A 15,098-nucleotide genomic window follows, 5' to 3' on the forward strand; every position below is an offset into this window, starting at 1 on the left:
CAATGAAACATTACATTTTACATTTATACATGAACACTGATAAGCAGTATAACCAAGTTAATATAATCAAGTAGAAAGAAACCTTTCTATTATACTCACAGTAAACAATAATACAATCCACTCAATATGCTTCTCAATGCTCTGCTTTAAAAATATGTAAATACAATAATTTTAAGGATGAAACGTCAACAATAACATCAGATACCGTTATTAGAAAGAAACAGCCGAGGTGTAAAAACTTTTTAAACAGCCGGTCACCATGTAATTGTTCAGGATGTATCAACATAAGGGCGCATACACGTTTTTCATAAATACTTGCAAACTGACGTTTGACAGCTTGGAAGATTGCTCTTGAATTCTTGAAATGCTCCTTCGGAAAAACGGTTTGCTCACTTCACAAATGTAGCTCAGCACAATTTATCAACTATTCTCAATTTTAATACCAACTCATCACGCAATTATAGAATACAACAATTACAACTCATGCTTCGGTATTTGACGCACCGATGAATAATTATATTCATATGTAGGGTCTTATTGACAATTGAGATATGGCACATGCGCACTGGGCATTGCGCATATGCCATATCATACATTGTGTACTGATTTTCACTACTCTGTAATCAATTTTGATGGTCAAAATCGGCGCATATCGCACTGGGCAACGCCCTATTGCGCATGTGCTACATCTCATAAGTTTCATATAACGATTCATAATTTTGAATAAGAATGAAAATAGAAAAGCTTCCATCTTGGTTGTTTATAATAGAGAAATATTTTATTACTAAACAATAGAACAAAGAGGTCGATCAGCGTAGAAAAATGGCTCATTTATTAAATTGATATTGGTATTTCGTTTGTACCACTCAAAGGTTATGTAGTATTATGAAACTGATAGCACTATCGTATTCCAGGGGAAAAAATGGATGGAAAATGAGCTTGAAATGTTGTGAAATCATCAAAGCCCACCAAAAATTCAGCGAAACAAAAGATTTCCTACGCAGGTTCGCCGTGTTCACTGTATAGACCTTCATTCCTTCCCGATCGACGGGTAAAAAAAAAATTATTTCTGTATGTAAGATACATGTTTTCGATGTATTTTTTCCCGTAGAATTCAAAAATGTTGTCGATTATGTGATAGAACATAACCTAAAAGGGCTAGGAGCAAAAAACTGAGTTTTTTGTGGTTTCAATTTTTTTGAAGATCGTTTCACCACTTTTAAAAATCTGAAAAAATTCACAGGCATTTTTGAGTTGAAAATACACAATATATATTTTTTTCAGCGATGCGTCTGTCTTTGTTTTTTTTTATTCAATTTCAAAATTTTCAAACGGCTGTAAAATTTTGAATTTCGCGCCAAAATTTTTTTGAATAGCATCATTTTGTCGGGCTTCAAAAACCCTACAAAATGCAAAAAAAAAAATTTCCTAGCTCAAAAATTGACCGAGATATCGTCAAAAAACTGAAAGTCACTATATGCGACTTTTTGGGGTCCCTAGGGCATTTTGGGGTCTGAAAATCTAGGGATCTTCATCATTTTTCAAGACGAACAAGATGGTGTAATCACTTTTCCGAAATCGTCAAGGGCACATTCGACCATCTTATCCGGCTAGACCCTTTGATGAAACAAAGTATTTTTTATATAGATTTTAGTACGTAGATTTAGATTAGAATATTTCTAATTGCGTTTAATTATTAAATAATATTTAATTTCAATATGCAAAATTAATTTGTTTATTACACTATAAATATTAATTATTAGAAAAATGCGAATACTTCAAATTCATAATGAATATCTTAAAAACATGAGTAAGAATTGGTTTCATTAATAACAGTTTAATTATAACTGTTATTAATAAATAAATAATCAATAATTTATTTAAACATTAAGTTGTATATAGAACGAAAGCGTTAATTTTGTACATAATAATGATAGCTTTATAATTTATAAATCTTGAATAATTAATCTAGTGATTGCATTATAAGATTATAGATATTAAGTTACAAATATGAAAATTTGTTATAATTTAAATGTTATTAACTAATTTGAGTATTTCTTTTTAAAAATTACCTCTAAAATTAATAAACTATAAAGTTATGTAAAAGTTTAATATAGTTCTATTGTAAATATTGTAATATTATATTAATTAACATTATTAGTTACTAACTTTTGACGATACTATTTGTGATAATTGTAAATTATACTAAAACGACCAATAAATAATTTTATAAAGTTTACATGTTTTAAAACTTTAGTATTAACGTTTATTTACTTGAAAATTTAGAAAATTAATTTCTCAAAATTTGCGAATACTTCTTGAAGACTCGAAAACTTCTCGAAGAGAACTCTCCTGCGAAAATAGGCGGGAAAATCTGTATATAAATACGCTGAATATTGCACAGGCTGGCATTGACTCCAAGCCTTGCAAAGTGAGCGCATGGGATTGAATAAACTTGGCTAATACCTAAGTTTTCTGTCTCATTGTGATTAACTGAGCAAATCCTCTCCTTTCCTATAATTCATTCTCAACTTATAGAACATTTCGCGCTATAAGAAACTTAGGCTGAATTATATCCTTTATAAGAAAGACTTTAGCTCTGCTTATGGGACAATTCGCACCATAAGAAACTAGGCCAAGTCTGACTTTTCTTCAAATCTAACTCATATGATCATACATATTCATTTATTATTTTATTTCAAAGTTAATATTTAGAAGCATTCTTGAAAATTGAAACAAATTCTTACTCATTAACGCGATAGACCACAAGAGTACGAACAATAATATAAATAAAAGGTGATACGAACATCACAAACTATACATAGGAATTTTATAATGATATATTTTGCTATAAAAGAAATAAGTATAGTCTTAAATTCACGTGTTTATTCATTAATTAACAGTTTATTGTATTTTATCAATTTCAAATTATAAAAAGCTCAAAGATTTTCCGTGCTTTTGTTTAAAGAATGAAGAATTCGTAATAATACATGAACTTTCAACCATATTTCCTGTTAAAACTAATTCATATTAATTACAAAGCGTTTATTGTTAATATACTGTTTTAGAAACTTAATCTTACAACAGAACTTTTAAGAGAGAAGTGTAAAGTTATCGATAACTATGCTATATTATAAAATATCGACTTTAAACATATAAATGATTATTCAAATAATTATCGCAAAAATAAGGAAAATTAAACAATGTGGTTACTACATTTCATATGCTTGAATTTAAAGATAACTTCTAGTTAATCGAAATTTGAATATTTATAATGATATATAATAATTGAATATAAATGAATCACATCTTAAAAATTACGCTCACGTTTTTTGTTGTCCTATTTTCGACTTAACTATACTTTGGAATAAAAACTCGAAGAGAGGTAATTAAACGGCATAGTTGTGGTCTATAAAATGTCATAAAAATATATAAATTATTGCAAAATTCATTTCTTTTTTTATTTCAATGTTAAAAATTAGAATCAATGTTAAAAATTAGAAGGCTTAGAAAGCGATTTATTAAAAGAAGAACACAGGAACAGGATACTGATTGCATGTTTACGAGCTGCACGTGACGTGACCGAGCATGTGGCCTGATCAGCCCGAGTTTTTTCATATAGGGTTTTCCAGTGGCCTTTGACTTGGTCTCCTCAATTCGGACACTGGAAAGTTTTTAAACATACGGTTCTCAGCTCGTTTCCTATGTAACGGGGAATCTCAGTCGTCCGTTTCGGATAGCTCTCGACTGCCCGCACAAATTATTTAATTGGGGATTCGGGAAGCTAAAACCGTTCCCACGGCTGAATAACGCGCCGAGCACGCGCGTTAATCGTACGCGGACCGTTGTATTCGGGATAGGAGTGACTGTATAGGTAAAAGAAAAGAGGAGGCGGAGACTTGGTGGTTCGGTAATCTTTAATAATAATTATAATTATAATAAAACAAAAGAATAAGCAAACGCCAACGCAAAATTAAACCAACCATGGAACTTGAATTAACTCAAATAATCGGTTGAATAAACAAATGGTTAAAGAAATATAAAATAAGGAAGTACAAAAGAAAAAGAAATTACAAAATAATCAGAACGAATAAATAAAAGAAATACAAAATATAAGAAGAAAACTATAAGATAAAATAAAATTACAAATCAAAGAAAATTTAAATATAAAGAAAAAGGTTACAAAGAAAATAAAGACGACCCGAGGTACAATAACAACGACCGCCCGAACACAATAAACGCGACCTCGCAATCGGCAGAGCTGCCGAACTGCGAGGTGTTCGCCCGGCGCCTCGGATGAGAGAGAGAGAGAAAGAGAACACCGCACCAACCTTGCCCGGGTCGACTTAGAGCTCCTATCACGTCCTCGTCCCCGTAGATTCCACAAGTAGGCACTCTGGAAAGAGAAGAAACAAAGACGGCGGCTAAATGAAAATCTCCTTTTGCTCCGTGGATCCTTTCTCGCCAATTTCGCTGCTCTGGTCGGTGTTGTTAGTCGTGTACTTGTTGCTCCCGTTGTCGTTATCGTATTTACTACTGTTGTTATCGCTGTTATTACTGTTGTGTTTGCTACTGTTGTTATCGCTGTTATTACTGTTGTGTTTGCTACTGTTATTATCGCTGTTATTACTGTTGTGTTTGCTACTGTTGTTATCGCTGTTATTACTGTTGTGTTTGCTACTGTTATTATCGCTGTTATTACTGTTATGCCCGCTACTGTTGTTATCGTTGTTATTGCTGCTGTGTTGGTTAGTACGTGGCTGCGTACGTGTATGTGTGTACGTGTTGGTGTGTGTGTATCCGTGCACGTGTGTGTGTATCCGTCGGCGTTCCGCCTCACGCTGCAGGCCGGCGACGGAACTCACTCTCAAAATGGCCACGCGCGCACACTTCCGCGTCACCCCGCCGGTTGCCACGTGTACCGGTGCCGATCCAGTCGCCTCCACGAACGATCTCCTCGAACACACTTTTCGCGCACCGGCCACGTGTCTCTAAACCAAAAACGCAAACCGTCAGCGAGGGCGCGGGAACTCACAGATTACAAAGGAAACTTGGAAGAGAAAATCGTGTGCGCGCGGTGGCCCGTGCGGCAGCTCAGCAATTACTGCCCGTTTCTGCCTCAAGCCAGCGAGATACGCGCGCAGGTCTGCCGACGCCTCACCGGCTTGCGCTTATCTTCTGTCTCTATCTCTCTCTCTCTCTTTCGTCGTGCTCTCTGTGTCGGCTCTCGTTCTCCCCAATTCGCTGCCGTCGCCGTCGCACCTCAAGAACAGAACAGAGAAAGAAACAAAGCAATGAGAGTGTGCTCAACCAATGCACACTCCCAGCCCGTCAGAGCGCACGGGGAAAAGGCGAGAGCCCGACGGAGAGCAACGGTCGAGCCGTGATTCTCCGTCACACCTATTTAAAATTTTTTCTTTTGAAAGAGAGGCTCTTAACTAATTATATATTTGTCCTTTGAATTTATCAGGCTTATGAATAAAACTTGACATTTATCAATAACAAAAATGAATTTAAGTAAAAATAAAATAAAACGTCCGACGTCACAGTAATATTAGCTATCTTTATTTTATTTTAAATCTTCTGTAAAATTTTTTTATATTCTTCCCAAATTTAATTAGCTTAAAAATTGTCGGTTATTAAAAAATTATATTCACTTCTTCGTAAATATTCTTTTTCAAAGCTAAGATACTTTCTTTATTATCACTGAAACCTGCTCTGGAAAATTCATTTTTAATTATTTTGGAGATGACTTGATGCCACGCATCGACGTATATTCTCATGGCTTGCAAGATGTGAATTTTTATGTTGTTATTGTTCAAGGCGACATAGTTATCTCGTATGTTTCGAACTAGAATAGAGCGATATCTAACTTTGAAAGAATTTATAATGGCTTGGTCCACAAGCTCAAGAATCGACGTCATATAGGAGGGAAAAATACAACTTCAATATTTTTTAGTTCAGGAATCGATCCGTGTGCACTGCAATTGTCTAAAAATAGTAAAACTTTCCTCTTTTTTCCAAACTTTCTATCTAACTTCAGTAGCCATTTTTCAAAAATATCGCCGGTCATCCAAGCTTTTCTGTTGGCTTCATAATGACACGGCTTTGACTTAATATTTTTCAAGCAACGTGAATTTACAGATTTTCCAATAACCAACAAAGGAATTTTTTCGCTGTCGTCAGAGTTGGCTCTTACAAGAACAGTAATTCGAACTTTGCTCATCTTACCACTGCTACAATCTTCCTTCTTGTAAGCTAGTGTCTTGTCTGGCATACACTCGTAGAACAGAGCTATTTTAATGGCATTGAAAATATTTCTCGGTTCCGTATTTTTTATTTTTTCCAGCATTGACACTTTCCATTTTTCAGCTTTTTGATTATCAACAGCTGCTTTTTCACCGCACACACTTTTCATCATAATATCATTTCGCTTTTTAAAATTCTGCAGCCAACCATTACTTGCTTTGAATTTTTCACAATTTAAACTGTTGGCAAACCGTATAGCTTTGGCTTGGAGAATCGGATTACTTATAGAAATTTCCTTGTCGCGAGCTTGCTCAAACCATTTGTTAACGCACCCATCCACTTCTGTATTTTCTGATCCCTTGCATCGTTTTCTAATTTGATTTTATGTAGAAAACTCACTAAGAAATTTCTCCCTATTTTTGATAAAAGTAGAAAGAGTTATTAGTGGAATTTCAAAATCTCCAGCAACTTGTGATGTCTTCTTTAAGCCCTTCTTAACTTCCCTAATACACGCGACTTCCTTTGCTAACATCAATGTTTTGTACTTTGACTTTCTTGAATCGGACATGTTACATTAAGAGAACACGGACACTGATAGAACTGAATGATACGACGCGCACTCACAATCAACGGAAAACCAACTGAGGATAAGAGCTGTATAGATTTTTATTTTTTTCTATATAAAAAAATGACTATCGCTAGTAGGAGATGTCGTAGAAGTTCTCGCTTACTGTATTAATTTTTGTCCGGCATTGTCTTTTCCCAGAGATTGTCTTTGCCTTGCCGATTATGACTACACTTTCGCTTCAGCCCTCTCATTATGGGTGAAATTTTGAGAGTCATCAAGTAGGCCAAGAAAATTCCTAAAAACTACCTGTAAATCACAGTTTATGACTTTGAACTTCTTCTCTCGAAGTGTCTTTTAACATTTAAATGTAAGTTTTTCTTTTGATGATTCAGCACTCATGTGAAATATCAAGGAATATATAAATATATAATGAAAAATCAAGGAATTGACCCGGAAGTTTGAATTATTGAGGAATTCGAATTATCGGTGTTCGAATTATCGAGGTTCGAGTGTATGTATAATAGAACAAGTGTGTTAGTTTAATTGTTTCTAACGATAACTCAACTTTAAAATACGATTTTTTCCCCTCACTTTTGATTCCTGCCTGTATCGTGAAGAAAAATCGTAGGGAAATTTGAAGTAAACCATTTTGCAGCTTTTTCAAACGCTATCTAAAATACTCACTTGAAGTTTAACTCATTAATACTCTCAGGACGGTTTTTCGAAAGCTGAGTTCAAATTAGTACCAAGTAATGAATTTGAAAGCTAAAATTTCGGATTTTCTAGGGTGCTCTTAGGATTGGTCTAGGTTGAAAGTTCCGCCAAGGAAGTTTTGCCATAAAAAAATCGTAAATAAATAAAAAAGCTGAATTTTTTGACTAAATTTTTTGTTCAAATTGAATTTTCAATTCTGTAATATATTTTTCTATCCTCCAAACCCCTTTAGAACGCAGCCTCGATGTCTGAAGTAAATATTAGTCAAGTTACCCGAACATTAAAATTTGTTGTGTAAACAAAATGACGTCCAATATGAACATTTTGTAACGAGAGCAAGCGTTGCGCTTGTCTTAATTACTTACTATAATTAATTATTATTAATTATTATTAATATTAATTATTAATTACTTTTTCGTAAAATTTCTTGTAAATGTTATAGAAGAAAACCTAGAAGAAATAAAGGCCAAAGATAAAGTGTTAAAAGCAGAGGGAGAAGAAATGTAAAAATGGCTAAGAGAAATGAGTTTAGTGATAACGAATGGGAGAAAAGAAGGAGATATCCGGGGAATATCCGGAAGAATGGAGGAAGGGAATAATAGTACCAATATATAAGAGGGGGGGGGGAGTAATAAACTATAGAGGAATAACGCTGATGGACACGGGATATAAAATATATGCGGAAATACTGAGGAAAAAGCTGGAAAGAGAACTAGATGCAAAAGAAACGCTAAGCGATACGCTGACTGGATTCAGGAAGAAAAGAGGAACAATGGACGCAATATATATATTAAAAACAATAATAGGGAAGGAAATAAGGGAAAAAAGAGGAAAAATGTATGTATTCTTTGCCGACATGAAGGCCGCTTTTGACAAGATAAAGAGGAAGAAAATATTGGAAATCGTGAAAAAGAAAGGGATAAATGGGAAAATCAGAAAAAGAATAGAAGAAATATATAAGAAAACAGGGAGTAAGGTAAAAGTTGGAGGAGAAATAATTGGGGAGTTTGAGACTTACAAAGGCGTAAGGCAAGGGTGTCCTTTAAGCACCACGCTATTTAATCTTGCTTTCGTCGACCTGGAAGTCAAGATCAAACAGGTGGAAGAAGGAGGGGTAGTTATAGAAAGGAAGAAAATATGGACATTAGGATATGGAGATGATATAGTGATGATGGCAAAGAGTGAAAGTGGAATGAAAACGATGCTGAAAAAATTATAAAGATACCTGGAAGAAACGGAATTAGAGCTAAATGTAGGAAAATCAAAGATGATGAAATGTAGGAGAGGAGGAGGAAGGGGGAAGGAAGAAGAATTCGAACGGGAAGATGAGAAGATAGAGATGGTTAAAGAGTACAACTACTTGGGATATGTGATAAGCAGAAATAACGGAAATAAAAAGCAGATAAAGGTAGAAGCGAAAATAAATATGGGACTCGGAAGACTATGGGGGCTAGGAGAAAAGCTATTTAAAGAAAATTGGGAGTTAAGGATGAACTTGTTCGACGTACTGGTGAAAAGCGTGATTATGTATGGAGCAGAAATCTGGGGATGGAAGAGATATGAAGAAATAGAGAGATTACAACTAAAATACATAAAGTGGGTATTAGGATTAGATAGAAACACGCCAAGCTACTTAATACGATGGGAAATAGGAAGACAAGAAATGAAAGAAACAGCATTAGAAAGAGCAATAAGGTATGAAAACAAAATAAGAGAAGAATGAGATGGCTCAATAATAAAAGAAGCACGCAGAGAACTAATGAAAAGGGAAAGAAATGAAAAACATAAAAAGGGTAAGAAGGAGGAGAGAGAGGAAAGGCTAGAAAAAAGTAAAATATACAGAGAGAGGGAAGAGGGAGACAATATGAGAGAAGAGTTTTGGGAAAAAATAAGAGAATAGCTAAAGAAAAAAGAAAAAAAAGAACTAGAAGAAAAGCTAGAAAAGTCAAGCTACATAAACGAGTGGAAAGAACTGAAAGAAGAAATGAAAAAGTATAGATTAAAGGAAATTCAAGGAGAGGGAATAATAAAAGGCTTACAAATAAGGGAAAGATTCAGGTTAGGTAGCGAAACGAGAGGAAGCAGGTATTGGGAAAAAGAAGAACATAAGGGATGCAGAATGTGTATGAAAGAGGAAGAAAATTTGAAGCACATAGTAGAAAAATGTGAAAAAAGCAAAAAGGAAGGGGAAGAATGAGAAAAAATAATAATAGGAAGCAAAGAAAAGATAGCGTGGATGATGGAGCTAAAATTGAAAAGAAGAAGAAATGAAGAAGAGAAAGAAAAAGAAAAACAAGAAGACGAAATTACAAGACCATAAGGACAGACGGAAACAGAAGGTAGAGACACAAGACTCGCCAACACATCTACATACGCACACATACACACAAAACACGCACACACACGCAAACATACACATACACACACAAAACACAAGTAATAGCAACTACACAAGCGAGAGGAAGCAGGTATTCGACGACGGAGCAAAAATGGAAAAGAAGAAGAAACGAAGAAGAGAAGGAAAAAGGAAAACAAGAAGATAAAATTATATGACACTAAGGAAAATAAGCGAGGTTGAGAAAATGAAAGGCAGAGGGAGCAATAGGAAATGAGAAAAAGGTGTCAAAGCCCTAATAAAGAGAAAGACAAGAGAAATGATTAGCAATAAGGAGAGCTAAAGCAAAAGAAAGGCAAAGGTAAAAAGGCAAAAGAAAGTAGCAAAGGAAGAAGTCGAAAAAAGAAAATAAGTAAGAAAGAGAAAAACAGAAGAGCGGAAAAGGCAGATCTCGGAGAGAGAGAGAGGAAGAGAAGATAAAGCAACAGAAAAATAAGAAGAAAAGCTGAACAAACAGGAGCAGAAGACATACTCAAGAGTTGCAGACACACCTACATACGTACACATATACACAAAACACACACATACGCACATACACACACAAAACACATACATTAACAACTACACAAACTAGACACGAGATACAAATAGTAAAGAAGAATTGTAAACCAAATTTAACATAAGTTGTAAATAAATATATGTATATACATAAACAAAAATGTATTTCTTATAAAACTGTTATTCTAATAGTCGCCACAACATTTTTCCAATAGACAAAACAAACATTATTTTTCTTAATAAATTATTTTTCAATAAAAATCATAAATTTACATGCGAATATTTATCAATTGTATAAATTGAGAGAGAGAGAGAGAGAGAGAGAGAGAGAGAGAGAACCTTTGACTTCTTTAATGGGGCGTACACTCGGCGATCCTAAGGGGATGTGTAGTCGCTCTTAGCGATGGATCGGGCGAAATAATGCCGTCATTGATGTTGGACCCAGCAAAACAACGATACCCTGTTGCTGATGGTACTGAACCTGGCGGTGCACTGTTTTTGGCGACGCTGGATTCAATGTTGCCTTGCCGCCGATGGTGTCGGACCTGGTAATGTGTCAGCCCTTACTCTGACGCCTTCTCTGCTTTCTTGCGTCTATCAACCCTCGCTGTAGATATTTTCCTTTGTCCCCTTGTCTCTTGCCTATTATTGGCTACTTCTTTCGGCTGACTAATTCTTACTGCTCTCTCTCGACTAGCCAGCGTACTTTTTTTCACGCTCCTTCTTGCGGCCGCCCGCTCGCGCTCGCTCTCATCTCCTTTTGATCTACTTATTAGGCGGCGTGCGACAAAACGCTAATTGGTCGCACGTCGCCCGCTTGCCTATATGTACCTGCATAGTGCGTGCCTACGAGCGCGCTCTCTCTCTCTCTCTCTCTTTCTTTTCAACTCCTCTCTCTCTGTTCCTCAATCTCAAGCGTGTTCGGCTCCGCTCATCCGTTCGTGGCGCTGAAACAAAAGGTCAAGAGTTAGGCGCATTCTTAAATATGCCAAACGCCGGCTATCGTGCCTCGCTAAAAAAAATGGGGGAAGAGGGAGAGACACATACGAAGAGCAAGCGTACTCCTTGCCCTCCGTCACAATATTATATTCCATAGGCATACTGTTTGTAATGTAGAGTATATCTTCCGGAAAGCACGACTGAACTCTTCCTATAACATTTCAATGAGATTTAAATCAGAGATTGAGAAGGCCAGACCATCATTTCAATTTCTTTTTTTAAGGACGTTCAAATAATTCTTATAAAAGTTAAAAGTGTCTTTTAGCTCATTATCTTATTGTAATATTTACCAATTATTCTACTTCCTGATAGAACTTCATGCTTTAAAATGATGTTATGATAACCTTTCTTTTTCAAAATTCTATCTTCTTTTACAAAATCACCAACATGAGAAACCACAAAACGTCCGCACATTATTATTATCTATCCACCACCATATTTAACTGATGGCACAATAGAATTTTCTGAAAATATTTCATCAACTCTTGGATGTACATAAATTTTCCTTTTGCTCCTAAAAATTTCAAATTTTGATTCATCACCTTATAGAACTTTTTCTTAATCAGTTGTCGTCTTATTTTTTTTCTGTCTAGGCCAATGCAAACGTTTTTTTTCTTTTTCTCTTCACTTCTTTGAGTAAAGGTATCTTTATTGCTACTCGACCAAAAAGACCTTGTTTTCGAAATCTTCTTCTGATAGTTGCTTCACTTATCAACTTTTTAAAATTTATTTAAACGTTAGACTTGGTTTCGGCAGCAGTTAATTGCCTATTACGTAAACTGATTAATGCTATATATTTTTCATTTTGTTTAGTTCTCACTTTTGGTTTATCTCCTGCATATTTATTATCTGTAGTGCTATGCTTAAGAAATTTATTAACATTGTAATTCACAGTACGATTGGAATTTTTCAGGTTATCTGCAATTTGGCGATTGTTTTTCCCAAATCTATGAAGGTCCATAGTCATCTCACGTTTGTTAATACATAAATTATTCGTCTTTGCTATAGTTAAAACAAAAATATCTGAAAATTATAATTTCATTTTAATGCTAAGATAAATGACTACCAAAATTTTGATAAATAACAATTTTATAGACATAATAATGATACTTACGATAATATAAGGCTAATTGTAAATAAATAAACAAATTATAATATCATAATATCTAGTCATCATAAAAATTATAGTGAGTATATGTATTGTAACGGGGTGTGAATTCCGTTTTAATTTCTTTGTCTCGCCCGTTGCGTAGTCGTACCGGAATGCGCGCGGCGAGAACGAAATAATCAATCTTGTCAACTAACCGGAGAGCAGGAGAAGACAGGTGTTAGTCAACCAACTTACTAATAGCAAAGACAACAATATATTAATGTTTCAATCATTAGACTAGTTTATTTATCGTGTAATCTACAACGCACTTGGCCCGCGCATTTACGCTAACACGATGTACGCGACAATCTTACATATCGTCAATTCATTTACAATCAGTCGATCGAGTTATTCGCTTGCATGCTCACTCGCTAACGATTTTGTGTATTCGCAGGTGTGAGGGGAGAGCTAAAATGTTACGCGCGGTCGCTTATCGAAAACAATAACGCGAAGCTAGCCAGATTACCTTATATTTGCCGAAATATTTTCAATTCACAAAAATGGTTATTTTTTGGAAAAAACTATTGTACACAACAAACTTGAGGAATTGAGACGGCTAATAAGTGTTTTGGATAGCGGTTGGTAAAAGCTACAAAATGTACTTCAAATTTTCCTATGATTTTTCATCATAATAGAGGCAGGCGTCATAAGTAGGCAAAAAATCGAATATTCAAAGTTGAATTATTGTTAAAAACAATTAAAGAAACGCATCAGTCATATATATACATATATAACTAAAAAATTTTTAAATGGGAAAGAATGATTTTTAAGGGTAAGAGTGGTAGTTTTAGAGGATCATTCGTTTCAGAAAAAAAGTTTTTTACCATATTATAGAACCTTGAATATAGTTAAAGATCGTCTTTTTTGCACTTCGAGATTGGGATATCTTAATAATCTAACGTATAGGATAAATTCTGACGCCGTATTCAGATTCAGCACACGAAAAAATGGCATATAAAGTTTGGTCTCCAGAATAGAACTTGTCTAATTTTGTCAGCCTGTGTAATTTTTTATATAATGTATATTAATGATTTATTTTGTAGTACGTATTGTTTTAGAAAATTTGAAAATACAGTTTATGTACCTTTAAATAATTAGTTATATACATATTTATAGGAAGTTCAACGGCTAGTTCTGAGACGTCATCGTGCCAACAGACTATGTCACCATATAAACCCCACGCCTCTGGTCAATCGACTCTTCATGAGTTGCTTTTATTAAGGCAAACCACATCCAACGACAGCCCTGTAAGCAGCCAAATGGAAGTAGGTATCCATACCGGTCAGGATATAATTGGAAATTCGACTGTAACTTATAAACCGAAGATATCCCGATTATCGATGTCGGCGCCGACTCAAACTATGGGCCTCGAACAAATTTGGGCTCGTCGAGAACCTCGTCAACATTTGCTTAGCACCGGCAGTCTCGGTTTAGGAGAAGCTGGTTCAACTAGCAGTCTCAGTACCGGCTCAGCTCTCAGCCCAAACCCTTTTAGCCAACTTGAGCATCACTTTAGCCATGATGAAGGTTATGAAGATAGCGATGATGAAAGCGATCATTATGATGATGATAGTAGTGAAAATGGTGAGATTACTTTTATTTAGATATATTTCTAAATATAACTAGAACATTTATAATGTTACTTATTATGCTCAGAATCAGCTGCAAGTGAGTTTGAAGATCAGTCAGCCTGTACTGGCACCAAGCTTTTGTGTAGTAGCGGCGAATCACTTTCTAAAGATAGCAAACAGAAAAGAGAAAAATACTTTTGGCAGTATAATGTTCAAGCGAAAGGTCCTAAAGGTCAGAGACTGGTAGCAAGGACCCGCCTTGAAAATCCACATGTACTCAATGAGGCTACTGATCCCGTTTTTAGTCCACATTGTGCCCTGCAAGGTATAAAACACAGCGGTAAAGCAAGGAAAGGTGATGGCAATGATCTTACACCAAATCCCCGCAAACTTCATAGTATAGGCAAGGAACTTGACAAACTATCACGCATTATCAACGATATGACTCCTGTATCAGAGCTACCGTTTCCAGTGCGTCCTAAAACTCGTAAAGAGAAAAATAAGCTTGCTTCGCGAGCTTGTAGACTTAAAAAAAAAGCACAGCACGAAGCTAACAAAATCAAATTACATGGACTTGAACAAGAACACAGTTAAGTTTCTTTAAGATTTTAGTTTCTGATAAATGGGACATTCTATTGAAATGGTACATCTCTATCAAAACTTTTTGAAAATAAATAAGTTATATATTTCTCAATTTTTTGGCACAAATAGATTCTATTATATTTAAAATAAAGTAATCTTAATTTCGTGAAATTATAATTTCTTATTTAGATTTTTATATATCTAATAATGTAATATTATTAAGTCATCTCCGAATCCTTTGTTAAAAATCATACAACATTAATTTTGATTACTTATTCTACTACATAACGAATAACATTTGCTTTCATTTTTTATCATAATTTTTAATGTTTTCATGTTTTTTTGCACTGCAACATAAGAATTGAAGTAACC

General features: G+C 34.8%; 1 protein-coding gene across 1 annotated transcript in view; it reads left to right on the plus strand.

Moving 5' to 3' along the window:
* LOC131669562 (protein CREBRF homolog) overlaps nucleotides 1–15,098 on the plus strand; it is a 259,087-nt gene that overhangs the window by 87,503 nt on the left and 156,486 nt on the right. Inside the window, exons 2-3 of the mRNA XM_058944519.1 lie at nucleotides 13,690–14,157; nucleotides 14,230–14,733. Of these exons, the coding sequence (XP_058800502.1) occupies nucleotides 13,690–14,157; nucleotides 14,230–14,733 (972 nt within the window). The remainder of the gene's footprint in view (nucleotides 1–13,689; nucleotides 14,158–14,229; nucleotides 14,734–15,098) is intronic.

This window comes from Phymastichus coffea, unplaced genomic scaffold (genome assembly GCF_024137745.1).
Source record: "Phymastichus coffea isolate CEN01 unplaced genomic scaffold, Cenicafe_Pcof_1.1 PCOF00008, whole genome shotgun sequence".
In the NCBI taxonomy this organism is placed as follows: Eukaryota; Metazoa; Arthropoda; class Insecta; order Hymenoptera; family Eulophidae; genus Phymastichus; species Phymastichus coffea.